This window comes from Ylistrum balloti, unplaced genomic scaffold (genome assembly GCF_031769215.1).
Source record: "Ylistrum balloti isolate Yb309-2 unplaced genomic scaffold, AGI_CSIRO_Ybal_v1 Utg370692, whole genome shotgun sequence".
In the NCBI taxonomy this organism is placed as follows: Eukaryota; Metazoa; Mollusca; class Bivalvia; order Pectinida; family Pectinidae; genus Ylistrum; species Ylistrum balloti.
In genome coordinates, this window is record NW_026782416.1 from 29,392 (window position 1) to 44,645 (window position 15,254).

General features: G+C 34.0%; 1 protein-coding gene across 1 annotated transcript; it reads right to left on the minus strand.

Moving 5' to 3' along the window:
* Positions 1–520: 520 nt before the first annotated feature.
* Positions 521–11,650, minus strand: LOC132557552 (CAP-Gly domain-containing linker protein 1-like). The gene is made up of 9 exons (XM_060222049.1): positions 11,617–11,650; positions 9,545–9,619; positions 8,366–8,413; positions 7,428–7,482; positions 6,938–7,027; positions 3,360–3,423; positions 2,851–2,917; positions 2,488–2,611; positions 521–899 (listed from the first exon to the last, which is right to left on the minus strand). The coding sequence occupies exons 1-9, from the start codon at positions 11,648–11,650 to the stop codon at positions 803–805; spliced, it is 654 nt and encodes a 217-aa protein (XP_060078032.1). The 3' UTR covers positions 521–802.
* Between the last annotated feature and the right edge of the window lie 3,604 nt (positions 11,651–15,254).

The following is a 15,254-nucleotide window of genomic DNA, read 5'->3' on the forward strand; positions in this document are numbered from 1 at the left end:
ACTGGTCAAGGTTTAAAGTCAGAGGTCACCCTTGACCACTTTAGAAATAATAAGGCTGTGTATAAGTTATCTCATGAGCCCCTGAACAAATATACTTCAAATTTGCACCATATGATCACAATGTCAAGGCCAACATCTATGTAGATTTTGGCAGTCATCAGTCACAGATGTGTACAAAATTGGGCATATGAAGTATATCCATGTGAATCCCTACTCACTCGTTCTTATCTTCTTCTTTTTATAAAAAAAATCCAATGAGAATGGTGCAGATATACTTTGTAGCTGTCAATTAAATATATTTTCATGTTATATTCCGAGAGGGTTGAGAATAAATGTAGCAGTGTACAACCTGTCGATTTTGAAGATAAATCATTGGTACTTTGGTGCATTTCAATTGTGGGCGTACAACTTCAGGCTGAATAAGTTTCTAAAAGTCATTTATCTAAATTGACACTTTATTCAAAACTATAGTGAAATGAAAACTTATTTCACATAACAGTAACAAACAAAACTTGGCAATTAAACAACATCTGAGCCACTCAAAATAAGAATTAGAAAATATCACATAAATTGCTTAATAGTTACTATATTAATTACTTACACAGCTTAAAGTCAGAAAATATGATGCATGTTTATTTGTATGTTATCATTTGCCGTTCACTTCTAGAATCCTTCACTCCAAGTCCATTGTAATTTGTTGTTTTCTGTATTCCAAAACTTGGCTTTCAAATAAAACAAGTAATCATGACACCAACTCTAAATTGGATTGATTTTGTGTTTCAGGTGTTATTGTGCGTCTAATTCAGAGTTTGTCAAGGATTTCCTCATCTCCCTGTAAGTCTGTTTTTACCCTCTGCAGTACGCAGGAGGCTCTGTCTTGTTCATCTCGAAATAGTGACCTGTGTTAATATAAAATGGATAATATCAGTATCATACTGCACGTGAAATATAAATGAAAAAAATACAGTTTTTAATTCTTGTGATAATAAGACAATAAGATGATAAGAAGGGGTTGGGGTGAGGAATTATAAGACATACATGGCTTCTCTTTCCATAATTCAACACCATTAACAACAATGTACCTGCTGTTTCATAATGTTCAATCTAATTTATCTGTAAATGTAGACAGCCTAATTATAACTCAGTGAACATTTCTAATCCAAATTTATATGGGACATATATATATTTACAGGTCAATTCAATCTACTTTTCTAATCTGACCAGTACAAAGACATAAATATCATTCAGATCAACCTGTCTCATATCTGACTTCCTGTGGAATATGTACTCCACTCAACTAATGTGTGGAATCTTACGCAGGACATACTGTACATGTATAGAATCTTACATCCTACAGGACATATTGTACATGTATAGAGAACAGTCAAATCAACCTGTCTTATCTAACTTCCTGTAACAAATATTGGGGAAATACAGACCTATATATAGTTGTGGGATAATGATTCATTGCATGATGTGCACATGATGTCTGCACGATTTGCGCATGATGGGACGAAATCAGCTTTTGTTGTGCAGTTCTATCCTGGTTGGTTTATATCTAAAAATGACTTATAGATAAGTGTGGAATAGGGTTTATTTATTTTCTGAATATATAGGAGTACAACCAAATATATTTCATAATTCAGCTATAAAGAACCTTATTCATGGTACATGTAATTGTGCCCACATCCCAATTTAATCTTTCCTGTGTGTTGTTTGTTATTCCCTAATAAACTCCAAAGAATGTATGTTGAAAAATCAGTCATAAATGACCTGTACTATGACCTATTTTATGATCCTTGTCATGGGTGTGAGCCAGGGTGCACATCTTACCCCAAAACTTGTTCAAAGACCTATAATAAATCATTAAGTTGGGTCAAATCTTTTCATTAAGTATGTAAAGTATGCTGCATGTTTCAATCTCAAATATAAAGCTAAATATTACAAATATAAAAAGTTATAGAAGTTCAACTGGGAAAAAAATCATGATCTTTTATGAGAATTTCAACAAACTCAAGTTTTTGGACAACTGTTGGACAAACTTCACCCTAAAATATTTACATATTGGATGGTTTATAAGTCTACTTAAAAATGAGACATGTCTATCATTTCTAGTCCTTTGATAATGCTAGGACAATGAAGGGATATAGATCATTGCCAATTATCATTTAGCAGGTAAACCTCAAGTGATGCAATGATCCATTGTAAGTTTTCATAATCAATCTACAGTACCTCAATATTTTCTTGTGATTTAACTACCAGTAAAACAAATGTCATTATGCAGTGTATAATAATGATGCAAATACATTTCATCCTATGTAAGGTAATTGAAGTATTTCAGGTTAAAGTTACAAATTTATTATCATTGCAATAGCAAATGCTCCCACTTCCTAGTATTTCAAACATGAACCATGACAAAAAAGACACTTCATGACAAGTGAATGTTGACAGAACTTATAAGTAACGCAAATTGAATTATGCACTTACTTAATAGTTTTCCTAGTATCCAGGTCTATTCCACTGTCATTGAAATTGTCTTTGTTTTGTGATTCAAGGCTTAATTCTTCAAAACTTGACTGCAATGCCATCATTTCCTGATAAAAATTTCCAGCTGTAGAAAATATGTATAACGTGCAGCTTATTAGCCAAGAATTTCATTGATGTACAGTATTTCATTTTACTTCAACCCAACTTCCTGTTGCACTTGTAGCAAGACATCACAGCAGAGCAGTCTTCTATTGCCATACAAACTCACTGAAGTATATGTACACACATTCTCAACACTGACATTATATAAACAAAGTATATTTTTTTGTTTTGCTCTACATCTCCATATCACAGTGAATTTACCTTGGCTTTCCATCTGTTGTTTTCTTTCCTCAATTACCGAGATCTCCTTAATTAGGTTATTATCATCCTAAATGAATGTCAAAACAAAGAGGCATTAATACAAATGAACATTCTGTAAGTGCTTGATGTACATATATACATATATTCCAGCTTGTTAAAAGCTGGGTATGTTTCTGCTAATATAATTTTGAAACTTAAAGTCTCTCAAGTTCACCTTCAATTAAAAGGAAAGAAGAAATAATAATAATATCATTCTAGAATATATTAAAAATGTACCAAATAATCATGACTATTTATAAATGAAAAGTGAGAAACTGAAATGTTCACATCAACTTAAAACACTATAACAATTTGAACAAATGGTTATGCTTTGTTCACATGTACAACTTAAGTATTCTATTACACATGAAATGGTCCTTTCAACACATTCTATTAATTTTTCTTATGTCAACAGATAAGATATCAAGCTGAGCTTATTTAAGTCTTTTCCACGTATAGTGTATGCTCACATAGAATTTTCGAGCAGCAACAAGTTTGTCTGCAAGGGCTGCCAAAGTTTCTTCAAAGCTTTTGCTATATAAAAAAATCATTAATATGATTGACAAGAATGTTTGAAAGTAAATCATAGGATTATGGAACAGCTGGTACATATGATAATGGAACACTAGGTACATAGGGTAATGGTATATTATGTTCATAAGGCAAAGGAACACTAGGTACATAGAATAATGGAACAGTAGGTACATATGATAATGGAACATTAGCTACATTGAGAAAAGATCCATCAGGTAGATAGGATAAAGGTACATTAGCTACATAGGATAAAGGTACATTAGCTACATAGGATAAAGGAACATTATCTACATAGGATAAAGGTACATTAGCTACATAGGGTAAAGGTACATTACCTACATAGGATAAAGGTACATTAGCTACGTAGGATAAAGGTACATTACCTACATAGGGTAAAGGTACATTACCTACATAGGATAAAGGTACATTACCTACATAGGATAAAGGAACATTATCTACATAGGATAAAAGTACATTAGCTATATAGGATAAAGGTACATTAGCTACATAGGATAAAGGTACATTACCTACCTAGGATAAAGGTACATTACCTACGTAGGATAAAGGTACATTAGCTACATAGGATAAAGGAACATTACCTACATAGGATAAAGGAACATTACCTACATAGGATAAAGGTACATTAGCTACATAGGATAGCTACATAGGATAAAGGTACATTACCTACCTAGGATATAGGTACATTACCTCCGTAGGATAAAGGTACATTACCTACATAGGATAAAAGTACATTACCTACGTAGGATAAAGGTACATTACCTACATAGGATAAAGGTACATTTCCTACGTAGGATAAAGGAACATTACCTACATAGGGTAAAGGTACATTAGCTACATAGGATAAAGGTACATTACCTACATAGGATAAAGGTACATTACCTACATAGGATAAAGGTACATTACCTACATAGGATAAAGGTACATTAGCTACATAGGATAAAGGAACATTACCTACATAGGATAAAGGAACATTACCTACAATAGGATAAAGGAACATTACCTACATAGGATAAAGGTACATTACCTACATAGGATAAAGGTACATTACCTACATAGGGTAAAGGTACATTACCTACATAGCATAAAAGTACATTAGCTACATAGGATAAAGGTACATTACCTACATAGGATAAAGGTACATTAGCTACATAGGATAAAGGTACATTACCTACATAGGGTAAAGATACATTACCTACCTAAGATAAAGGTACATTAGCTACATAGGATAAAGGTACATTACCTACATAGGATAAAGGTACATTACCTACATAGGATAAAGGTACATTACCTACATAGGATAAAGGTACATTACCTACATAGGATAAAGGTACATTATCTACATAGGATAAAAGTACATTACCTACATAGGATAAAGGTACATTACCTACATAGGATAAAGGTACATTACCTACATAGGATAAAGGTACATTACCTACATAGGATAAAGGTACATTACCTACATAGGATAAAGGTACATTAGCTACATAGGATAAAGGTACATTACCTACATAGGATAAAGGTACATTAGCTACATAGGGTAAAGGTACATTACCTACAGAGGATAAAGGTACATTAGCTACATAGGATAAAAGTACATTAGCTACATAGGATAAAGGTACATTACCTACAGAGGATAAAGGTACATTAGCTACATAGGATAAAGGAACATTACCTACATAGGGTAAAGGTACATTACCTACAGAGGAATAAAGGTACATTACCTACATAGGATAAAGGTATATTACCTACATAGGATAAAGATACATTACCTACCTAAGATAAAGGTACATTACCTACCTAGGATAAAGGTACATTACCTACCTAGGGTAAAGGTACATTAGCTACATAGGATAAAGGTACATTACCTACATAGCGTAAAGGTACATTAGCTACATAGGATAAAGGTACATTACCTACATAGGATAAAGGTACATTACCTACATAGGATAAAAGTACATTAGCTATATAGGATAAAGGTACATTAGCTACATTAGCTACATAGGATAAAGGTACATTAGCTACATAGGATAAAGGTACATTATCTACATAGGATAAAGGTACATTATCTACATAGGATACAGGTACATTAGCTACATAGGATAAAGGTACATTAGCTACATAGGATAAAGGTACATTAGCTATATAGGATAAAAGTACACTAGATATATGTAGCCTTTTTTATGTAGGCAATCAATTGGTCTGTTTTTACAACATCATTTTTAGTACTAATTGAAATCACAAAATCTCCCATACAAGCTTTTGCAATCTGTCAAAAAAATCTGGTAGTTTGCTGTACACAGAGATTTGGTTGCATACCGTATTCAACCCAATAAGAGCCCATGTCCCTATAAGCACCCCCTCCCCCCTTCAGATACCTAAAAGTCTTGATTTACTTACGTTTTAGTCACGATCAAGAAGTGTTTTAAGTCGGTTTATAAGGAGATGTACTCCAGAAAAACATAAAAAAAACAGTTAATCTCCAGTCCACCAGCAACACAGGAATGTCGATAAGTGTCCTCTGTAACTACTGACACAAATTTCCGACCATGCCTGATAAAAAAATAGCTGTTTTTGACAGTTCACTTGGAATGTGACCCACTGTTTTCCCTTCTTTCACAACTCCGATTGCAAACAAATTATTATCCTCAATTAGAATATTCACACACGTGACTTCATGACGTCACAGTGAAAGGTCTTATAACTGTATCAAGGCACTGCCCCATGAATTGTTTGTTTTTTTTCACACATTCCTAAACCACATAGTAGATGACCTTTACCTTGTGTACCTTGGTGTCGCGCACTCAGCCACAGTAATGACGACTGAATTGGCATAGTCCATTACTTAACAGGTAAGACAGCCATTGATACAGCAGATTAAGAAATGATATTTTCATGTGTGATAGATTATCTGACAGAAACAAATGAAGCAGTTAAGATATCAAATGACAAATGAAATAGTTGCGCTAAAACAGCATGAATGGAATTTTATATCTTTATCATAAACAAATTCCCTTTCGTGTCATCATGTGAAGATGATCTGATACAAATTTATCGACGAGCACATAATGACAGAGTGCACCTTGTTACATAAAGGTTGACACTAAAATTATGGCAACCACAGACACATCACAATCTCACAAAGGGGGCCGAATCAAGTCGTATGAAATTTCTTTCAAGTTAAAAGCTGTGGAGTTTGCCAAGGAATGGGGAAACAGCAAAGAGTCAAAGCAGTACAGTATAGATAGGAAGCGAATTCGCAATTGGAGACAAAAAGAGAGTGAATTGAAAACATCTTTACAAAACACCTCAAAAAGGAGACATAAAGTTCCTGGTGGAGGCAGATTTTTTAGCACTAAATGTGTTTCTTTTACATCTAAGATGGTCTCTAATAAGTGCCCCCCCCCCCCCTTCCCCTTAATTGCAATTTTTTAAGCACCCTGGGCGCTTATTGGATCGATTATGGTAGTAATAAATATCATGTTCGCATACTTACATTTCCTCCAATTGAATTTCCTTTAAAGATTCAATTTTGTTGTTTTTCTCATTAATTGTCTTTCGTCTACTTTGATTGTCTTCTTCAATACTGCAAGAGAAGAACTCAATTAGAGATAAGAATTCGGGAAATTTTTCACGACTGTAACTGTTACTATAGCATTTTCCACTCCCCTTCCTTTTTTTCCCCGACTTTTTCGATTTTCAATAATGAACCAAATAAACATGTGATTATACATTTAGCCTTACCCAGAAATACACGCTATACAAATTAATCAAAAATTAAAAGATTCATTAAGTAAATGATAACCATAGCATTAAAAATATAAACTACAACTTTTATTTTAATTTTGATTTTGATTTCAACTTACTGACGTTAACATATATATAATACACTTAGGAATTACTTTGTCCTAAATGACATAATTGATGTGTGAAAAAGAAGTCCCATTTTTAACTGAATTCAACATTATGCTTGTTCCTACACTTACCTGTTAGCTAATGCTTGAATCTGACCAACTTTATGATGCAGAACCTTTGAAATTTCTACAATAAAAATAAGGATTCATCACCAAAGGTCACAGGTCAAATAATTCATCAATATAAATCAATATTGTACATCTTATTACAATGTAGAATTAAGCCAGAGGTCACAAAATAGGTCAAGTGTCTGGTAAAAGGTTTACGGTGCATCTATATTTGGAAGCAGCACAGAGAAAAAGATGTACAATGACTATGGATATTAATTCTCAGCAGGTTGAAAAAAAACCAAATGATCACATACAGTTTACAGATTCTCACTGTGTATGTAAAAAGTAGGATGTGAATTGGCCTGAAAGATTCGTTGTTATTTACAAGGAATGTGACATATTTGGAATGACTAAAATTTATATAGGAGTTAGGTGTCACCTATGAAGCAGAAAAGAATTACTTTCTGGAACATATTGCCTTGTACTTTTTTCAGGGGAATCTTTATAAATCTTACTTCTGTTAATATTTTGACCTAGTGTCAGTGATTTTGAGTTTGGATCAAGGTTCTGTCAACATTTGTATTTTCGTTGTTGTGTTTATACAGGTATATATTTCATACGCTATCTAAAATAAAAATACATATTCATTTCTTATATGATATCAGTCTTTTCATTTCATTTTTACAGTAGATTCAGTGACTGCATAAATTTGAAAAATTTCCTTTTTGTATGTGTGTGTTTTTTGTTTGCTTTTTATGATTTGAAAATTAGAAGAAAAAAAACTTTGTTCATTGCGGGAAAGTTTGTTTAAATCATGGCAAAAACTATCATAATATCACTAATTTGATGGCTTCATCAACACAACCCCCCCTCCCCCACCCACACACACACACAAAAATGAAACAAACAAGCAAACCAAAAAACAAGAAAAATGTAAAAAGGTTAAGACTTAATAATACCTGCTTTTTTGGTATGAACATCCTTCACCTGTGATAATTTGTTCTTGACTGAAAATAAAAGAAAATAAATGAATTGAAGTAACATCAAATCAATTCATCATAAAAAATTGAAATCTTGTGTAATTATCTGATATATATGTTTATCAGTGAAATGAATAATTTCTTTTTCATCTAATATATTTTTTGATATTTGGACCAATAATTGTTTATACCTCGGTCACATTATTTTTGTTTTTTTGGGAATGCTCTAAGAAAACTCAACTTCCAAATGGATCCACATATATCATCCCATATTACATGACAAAATAAAATGAAAACAGCTCTATTTAGGTACAGTCTTCCTAGCATTTTCCTAGCATTTTGATTATTGTGCTATAAAAATATGTATCTATGACAAGATAGGCAATACATGATAAGGTTTTTTTAAACAATTTTTAATATTTTATTGTATTCCAACCTAATCACATCGCTAAAATCTTTTTCATATGTAGAAAAAATAAGAGAGAAAATGCTTTAAGATAAATGTGATGAAATTTCATCAAAATAAGTGGTGCTGAGGGGCTTTTAGTAACAAGTTTTGACACATGTTACAAAATTAAAAAAAAAAAAATCCTATGAAAAGGAACAACAGGCCCTATGTGCCTGCATTGCTCATACAGTATTCAATGTTCATCTAAATATAATTAATGTTTATCACAAATAAATTAACCTGTACATCGTTGGCCTTCAATGTCGACATATCCAATCAATTCTAACCAATACCCCCAGGAAACAGCTTCTAATACTGAACTCTTAACATATTAACAATTATGATCTGGATAAAATTATACCCATATAGAAGTAATTTTTGCTGCCCAAGGCACACCTCTCACCACTCTTTGAGGAGTGAAACTATACGATAGCAAGACTTATTAATGCAGGGTTCAGTGTTATTTCGAAAAACTGTCTAATCAAAATTGACTTTCATAATCACTGATCAATTTCAATATGCCTGTGATCGCTATTTAGTCATAATTCCATAAGTTTGAGTTTGCATATAATCTTAAATCCGTAATATTAGCCAACCACTTTTACCAAACCGCACAAAATCTGCGATCCTAGATACTGTTTAGTGTGTTTGTGTGGATGATGTGCATCACCACAACTGTATTAAAAATTCTTGATGACAATTTTCTTCACTTTTTTCCAATTCCTGCTCTAGTCCTCTTCTCTTTGCTCTTTGCTCATGAAGCTTATTCTCAAGGCAAGTTCTCTCTGAAAAATGTCAATTTATATACAAAAACATAACATTGATAGATCTCTTAAAGGGACTAAATGGTTAGAAATTCATTTCATAACTGATAAAAAACATTATAATATTGAAATATCTGTTATAAGTTGTACACTTTCTGTTAATTATAATATTTTAAAGTTTGCATAACCATTTTATTAACAACGTCAAAAAATTCAGATAAAATAGGAACAACCCAACACTAATTCACATTATTATCGTTCAGAGAGTGGTAAACAATGTCTTTGAGCATGCAACTTTAGATTTAGATTCATTCAAGTTCATTTATTTCGCTCTGTCATGTATATAGTGTAAAACAAGAGGTCATTTCACAAAGTAAGAATTGAAAGATAGCTGACAAATTAAGTATTAGCTAATTACATCATTATACATAGAAAGAAAACATATCAAAACAGCAGGTTAAAACGAGGCTTCAAAGGTCACATGATGACCTTGTCTATCTCCCATCAAAACAGCGATAGGTGGTAGACACAACAGCAACTGTTGACTTGCTAGTTTGAAGCTGATAATCTTTATCATTTTCTGTCAGAATAAAGATAACTCGTTGGTTTGTTAAACAATTTGCTCCCCAACCTCCCGTCGGGGAGTTTATAAATAGTAGTGTCCCAAAAGTTTTACTTCGGCCTCGCTAATTTCATAGGTGAATTTGACTGTCGTATGAAATGAGTTCATAGCCTCAAGAAATGAGGATAGTGCCTCTCAAGAGTGCGGCCGGATAAAAAATATATCATCAATATATCTCCACCATACTAATGGTCGATAGCCTTGTGTAGAAAAGAATCTCCGTTCTATAAAATCCATAAAGATTATAGCATAATTACATGCCATTTTCGTGCCCATGGCTGTACCTTGTATTTGTAGATAATATTCCTTATCAAATCTAAAACAGTTATTGGCGAGAATCATTGCTACCATTCTCAGTATAATCCAAGTACATGGTTGTTGTGTTTCAGTTCCATTGTCTAATGCCTCCTTCGTGGCTCTAATACCCTCTGCGTGTTCTGTCAGAATGTTATCATTTTGTGAAGCGTCTAATTTTAAGTATTATAATTTTCCCTGAAATCAAACATGTGGAAAAAATAACAAAATAAACTATTTAGTCCCTTTAAGAGAAAATAACACCCCAAAAAAATTGATTTAAAAACAAATGGTTTAAAATCAATTCAGGAATTCCAGTTTCATATTTCAAAGTTCCCTCCTTTTATCATTGAAAATATATAGACTACTGTGTTGCATTATCACACAAATGCTATTTGGATGTCACACATATATATATATGACCTGCAGGAAATCTTTATAACGACAACATTCCAGCTCGAAGGAAACTAGGCTGCAGTGCATTATTGTGTTATAGGAAGGAGTAATGAAAAACACCCTACCACTGCTTGAGTTCGAACCATCACCATTCTGTCTCTAGCCGGACAGTCTACAGCTTGACGAAAGAGAAATTTCCACTCGCTGAAGGTAGTAAGCTAACAAGGCGAACTGTACTCTTGACTTTTAAAATAGTAGGTCCAATGGCTACTGTTGGTGTTTCTTTCTTTATCAATTTGGAGGTTATAATGAAGTAAGAGCCAATTAAAATGGATAAAAGCAAAGACTCATTCTCGATACTCATGGGGTTACGAGGTTACAAATGAGACCGACACTCAACTTCAAAGCCATTACAATATACATCAAACTAATCTTTTCGTCTTGTCCACAAGGTGTCAGATATGGAGCCTTCAATTTTGCTATGATATGTTCCAGGGGTACAGAGAGTGAAAGTGATCGTAACCCCTGGCGTATCGAGGATGGCAGAGGCATCTTCACACCAGCATCAGATACGTCAAAACTGGTTCCCCAAGATTGGCAAGAACCCACTGACACATCAAAGTTCTAGTAAATAAAATCTGAAAGTCAAAGATAATGACACTGAAGCCAGTTGTACATTTAAATTATATTCAAGAGTAATTGTTACCTTGTTGTACTTCATTTAGACCTTGTCGCAACATTTCTGCATTTATTTATTTTTCTTGAGACAGCAACGTCTGTTTGTATTCCCGCCAAACATCAAACTGGATTAGAGGGGAGGTAACTCTTGATGAAATGGAGGCTAACTGTTTTAATGATCTCTAAGAGTTACTGCCCTTCGTTTCGCTCTGTCTAGTGGTAATGACAGCCAGCTGGACCGAAAATGGAAAAAAGAAGTCAAATCACGGGCTTGTATACATATATATCTGTGAGCCAATGGTGAAAGAAAGAAATTATTTGATTAAGGTTGATGTCTGTTGAAAACTTTATGTGATCATGTTTTCTTTCTCTAATCTCACGAAGTGAAAAGAGTGGAGTACAGTTTTTCCCTTTGAAGTTGTAAAAGTGTCATTAGTGGCAATTTTGCATTTAACTTATTCGTAGTATATTAGCTGTAGACGTTCGTATGTAACGGAAATCAGCCTACCGAGAATATTGTACGTGGCGCAATTCGGCAAAACTTTTAGAACGCACGCGGGAATGCGAGTGAGATACCGAGCGGATGTGATGTAATATGTAGTAAACCTGTTTGTCCAGTACGTATTGTCTATGTATAGTATGCGAATGTCGCATACCACAAGACGGCTCGTTTGTTCTTGATTTGTTCAAGATATGCCTCATGAAAAATGCAGTACGAAGTGAAGTCTTTCTTTCCTTTGTACCGCATTACGCCGAACTTCTGTGCTCAGATGGCCTCCACTCCAATATGTCATCCATCATCCGCCGTGTAAACTGTTCTTAAATGCAATTTTCTACCTGAATTAACAATCAGAACCTGCATAAATTGAAATTCAAGATAGCAGCAATAACAACCATCTCTCTGACATCTGCACTTTTATGAACTAATTAACCAAATTCTTTGAATGATGTTGATAAAACTCGTTTGAGTGTTTTGTCGATCGAGGGCGCAGAGACAGGATTTCGTGTTAAAGGGGGCGCAACCTTTTTCAACTGAAAAATATCCCACCCCACCCTTCCCTACCCCACCCTTTCTTGTATAGCTTACGACTCCGATTTTATTTCTTTTCCCAGTTTTTGTTCCTTTTGCATTTCTTTATGCAAAAAAAGTGAAGAATATCAGACATTAGACCTTCGTCTGAGGCCAGGCACATAGCCAATAGTATGAGGTGCAGGGTCCAGGGCGAAATTGGAAATACACCAGGGTTGTGTTGCAAGAATGATTTATTTTCTTGAAAAGTATATACAGCAGCATATTTGCGTTAAGATAGATAAACAATGTCGACAAAAGAATCCATGTTTAGTTTTGTAACTAATTGGAAAATAAGGTAACGTGCGGTTGTTCTCAACGAAAAAGGGAGACGGAGGTCGTCCTGAATGATATTGTCCTATATCCCTCCTCAAGGACACCTGTAGGACAACTTGTCTAAGACATAGCCCTGGTTTTTTTGTTTGTTAATTTTGAATACTAACATAATGTCCCTAGTTCGTATGTGACTAAGTGTCGTAGAGCTACAAGGATGCGTGATGATGAAATTTCAGTGTATTATTCTCGCAAAAAAAAACAAAAAAAAAACAAAAAAAAAAAACAAAAACAAAAACAAAAACAAAACAAAAAACAAAAAAAAAACCCCACTTTATCCGTCAGAATAGACAATATCAATTATTTCTTTAAATTGATTTGATTTCTGAGTATTGATGACAACGATATATCGTCATTTGACATACATTGACAAGATATGTACGTTGATTTCGAGGACTTGTTAGACCTATGACCTAGTGACTTATATAACTGAAATTAGAATAATTTTACATCGAGTCTACGTGTTTTAAACGATCGACGATAAACACAACCAGTGTTCATCCAGGGCTTCCTAAACGTGTCTTCAATACTGAAAATGACCAAACTACGTAACAATGTTAACAATATAATGTACCAGAACTTAAAAGATATCGTGTTAGGAACACCAAACATGTTAAAGTTTAGGTCAACATTTTATGTCTATCTTAACATTCCGTAAGAGAGCATAATTCACCCTTTGTTATACATTTATCTGTACCACATATTCAAGTGTTGTAAAGCCTGTCCTCGAGTTTTCACTAATCTTAATTAGTGTAAATGTAACATTCATGGAATAACTGTCGATAGTTCCCGATTTACTGGCGTTAACATTCAGAATGCAGCTACTTGTATGTCTTTTTCGGAATATATGACTGCACACTTTATATATCTAGAAGTTTTAAGAAAGCCACAATGGCATTATATTTCAATGTGTATCTCTGTATTAAGAAAAAGCAGTTGTCATGAATATCAGAAACTTAAACGGAAAAAATAGTGGTCTAAATTAGTCTGTCTATCGTAACACTAGACCTACGGATTTTAGAAATATTTCCAAACAGAAATAATTTGGTATCTGTAAATATCCAGCTGTAAAGGTCGTAAGCATACGTTTCCATATCACTAATAATTGTTCAATGATTGACGACCACATTATTTTTGACAGTATCGCGATAGTTTGGAAAGATTGGAAAATCTATAGGCAGATTCCGTCGTTATAGTTTTCCTTTTGTTACACAATGACGAAACACAGTGTTTACTTGGGTTGACCGAAACGTTTATTTCATCGTTTAGTGGTTTTCCATAGTTAGTACTTCGCGTTAATATCCATTACAAAAGATAGTTCCTAATCAACATACAGCATCATGTCGTGGCACCAAAAATAACCACCTGTGTAAGGCAGACAAAAATAAACACCTGCCCGTCCATATCAAAGAGTTCCCTACAAATGTCCATGGGTCAACTTGGCCACGGCCCGCTCCATCGCGGAGCAGGTCCCATACGGGACTCTGCCCGTCTCCACGTCCGACTCCCAACTCTCTCTAGCTACTCAATCCCAGATTCGACTAGACTTCCGCCGGCTATTGTCTTTGTATAAACAATACCCAAATACTTAATTTAAGCCTAGTCCCAGTTGGACAACAATAACCCAGCCCCCGGAGCATCAATCATACTGGCGATATTCTGCCACGGTGCTTCACCACTTGGGTACACACCCCGCCCGTTATCAGGCGTGCATCACTACCTATCACTCACTGGATCTTTTCCTCGGTCCAGCATTGACTGACTTTTGACCTGATGTACTTTAAACTAAGATGCTGCTCTCTACGATACACCCCATTCCAAAGTTACCATTAAACCCATTTTTTTTACTCTTTTTGTTACACTTATTTATTTATTTGTTTTATTTATTTATTTATTTGTAAGTTGTGTGGGGCTAGGACGGGGTTATTTAATTGTTTCAAGCAACGAAAACCACAATTTGACCACAGAAAAAGCTACGAAATTACTCTATACAAATTTATCAAGAGCATGCACACATCACAAAATGCTTGATAATTACAAAAACAAAATATAACACGATTATTCGAAAGATATTTATGCAATGTGTAGGTGCATGTTTACGTTTTTGCCACAAGAATGATCAACTCTTATTTATTTATTTTACTATTGATAGAAATAAGAGCCAAAGTGGCGTTAGTTTTGACACTCCACATTACTTAAGATAGAAGAGTGTTGTGATCTACCTATAACAAAGAGTCACATGGGCGATACCATCACATAATGGA

Coding starts and splice junctions, on each gene's coding strand:
- LOC132557552 (XM_060222049.1), bottom strand. CDS start 11,650: ATGTTGCGACAAGGTCTAAATGAAGTACAACAAG. Junction 9,620..11,616: donor TCTAAATGAAGTACAACAAG/GTAACAATTACT, acceptor GACATTTTTCAG/AGAGAACTTGCCTTGAGAAT. Junction 7,028..7,427: donor ATTCAAGCATTAGCTAACAG/GTAAGTGTAGGA, acceptor CTTCTCTTGCAG/TATTGAAGAAGACAATCAAA.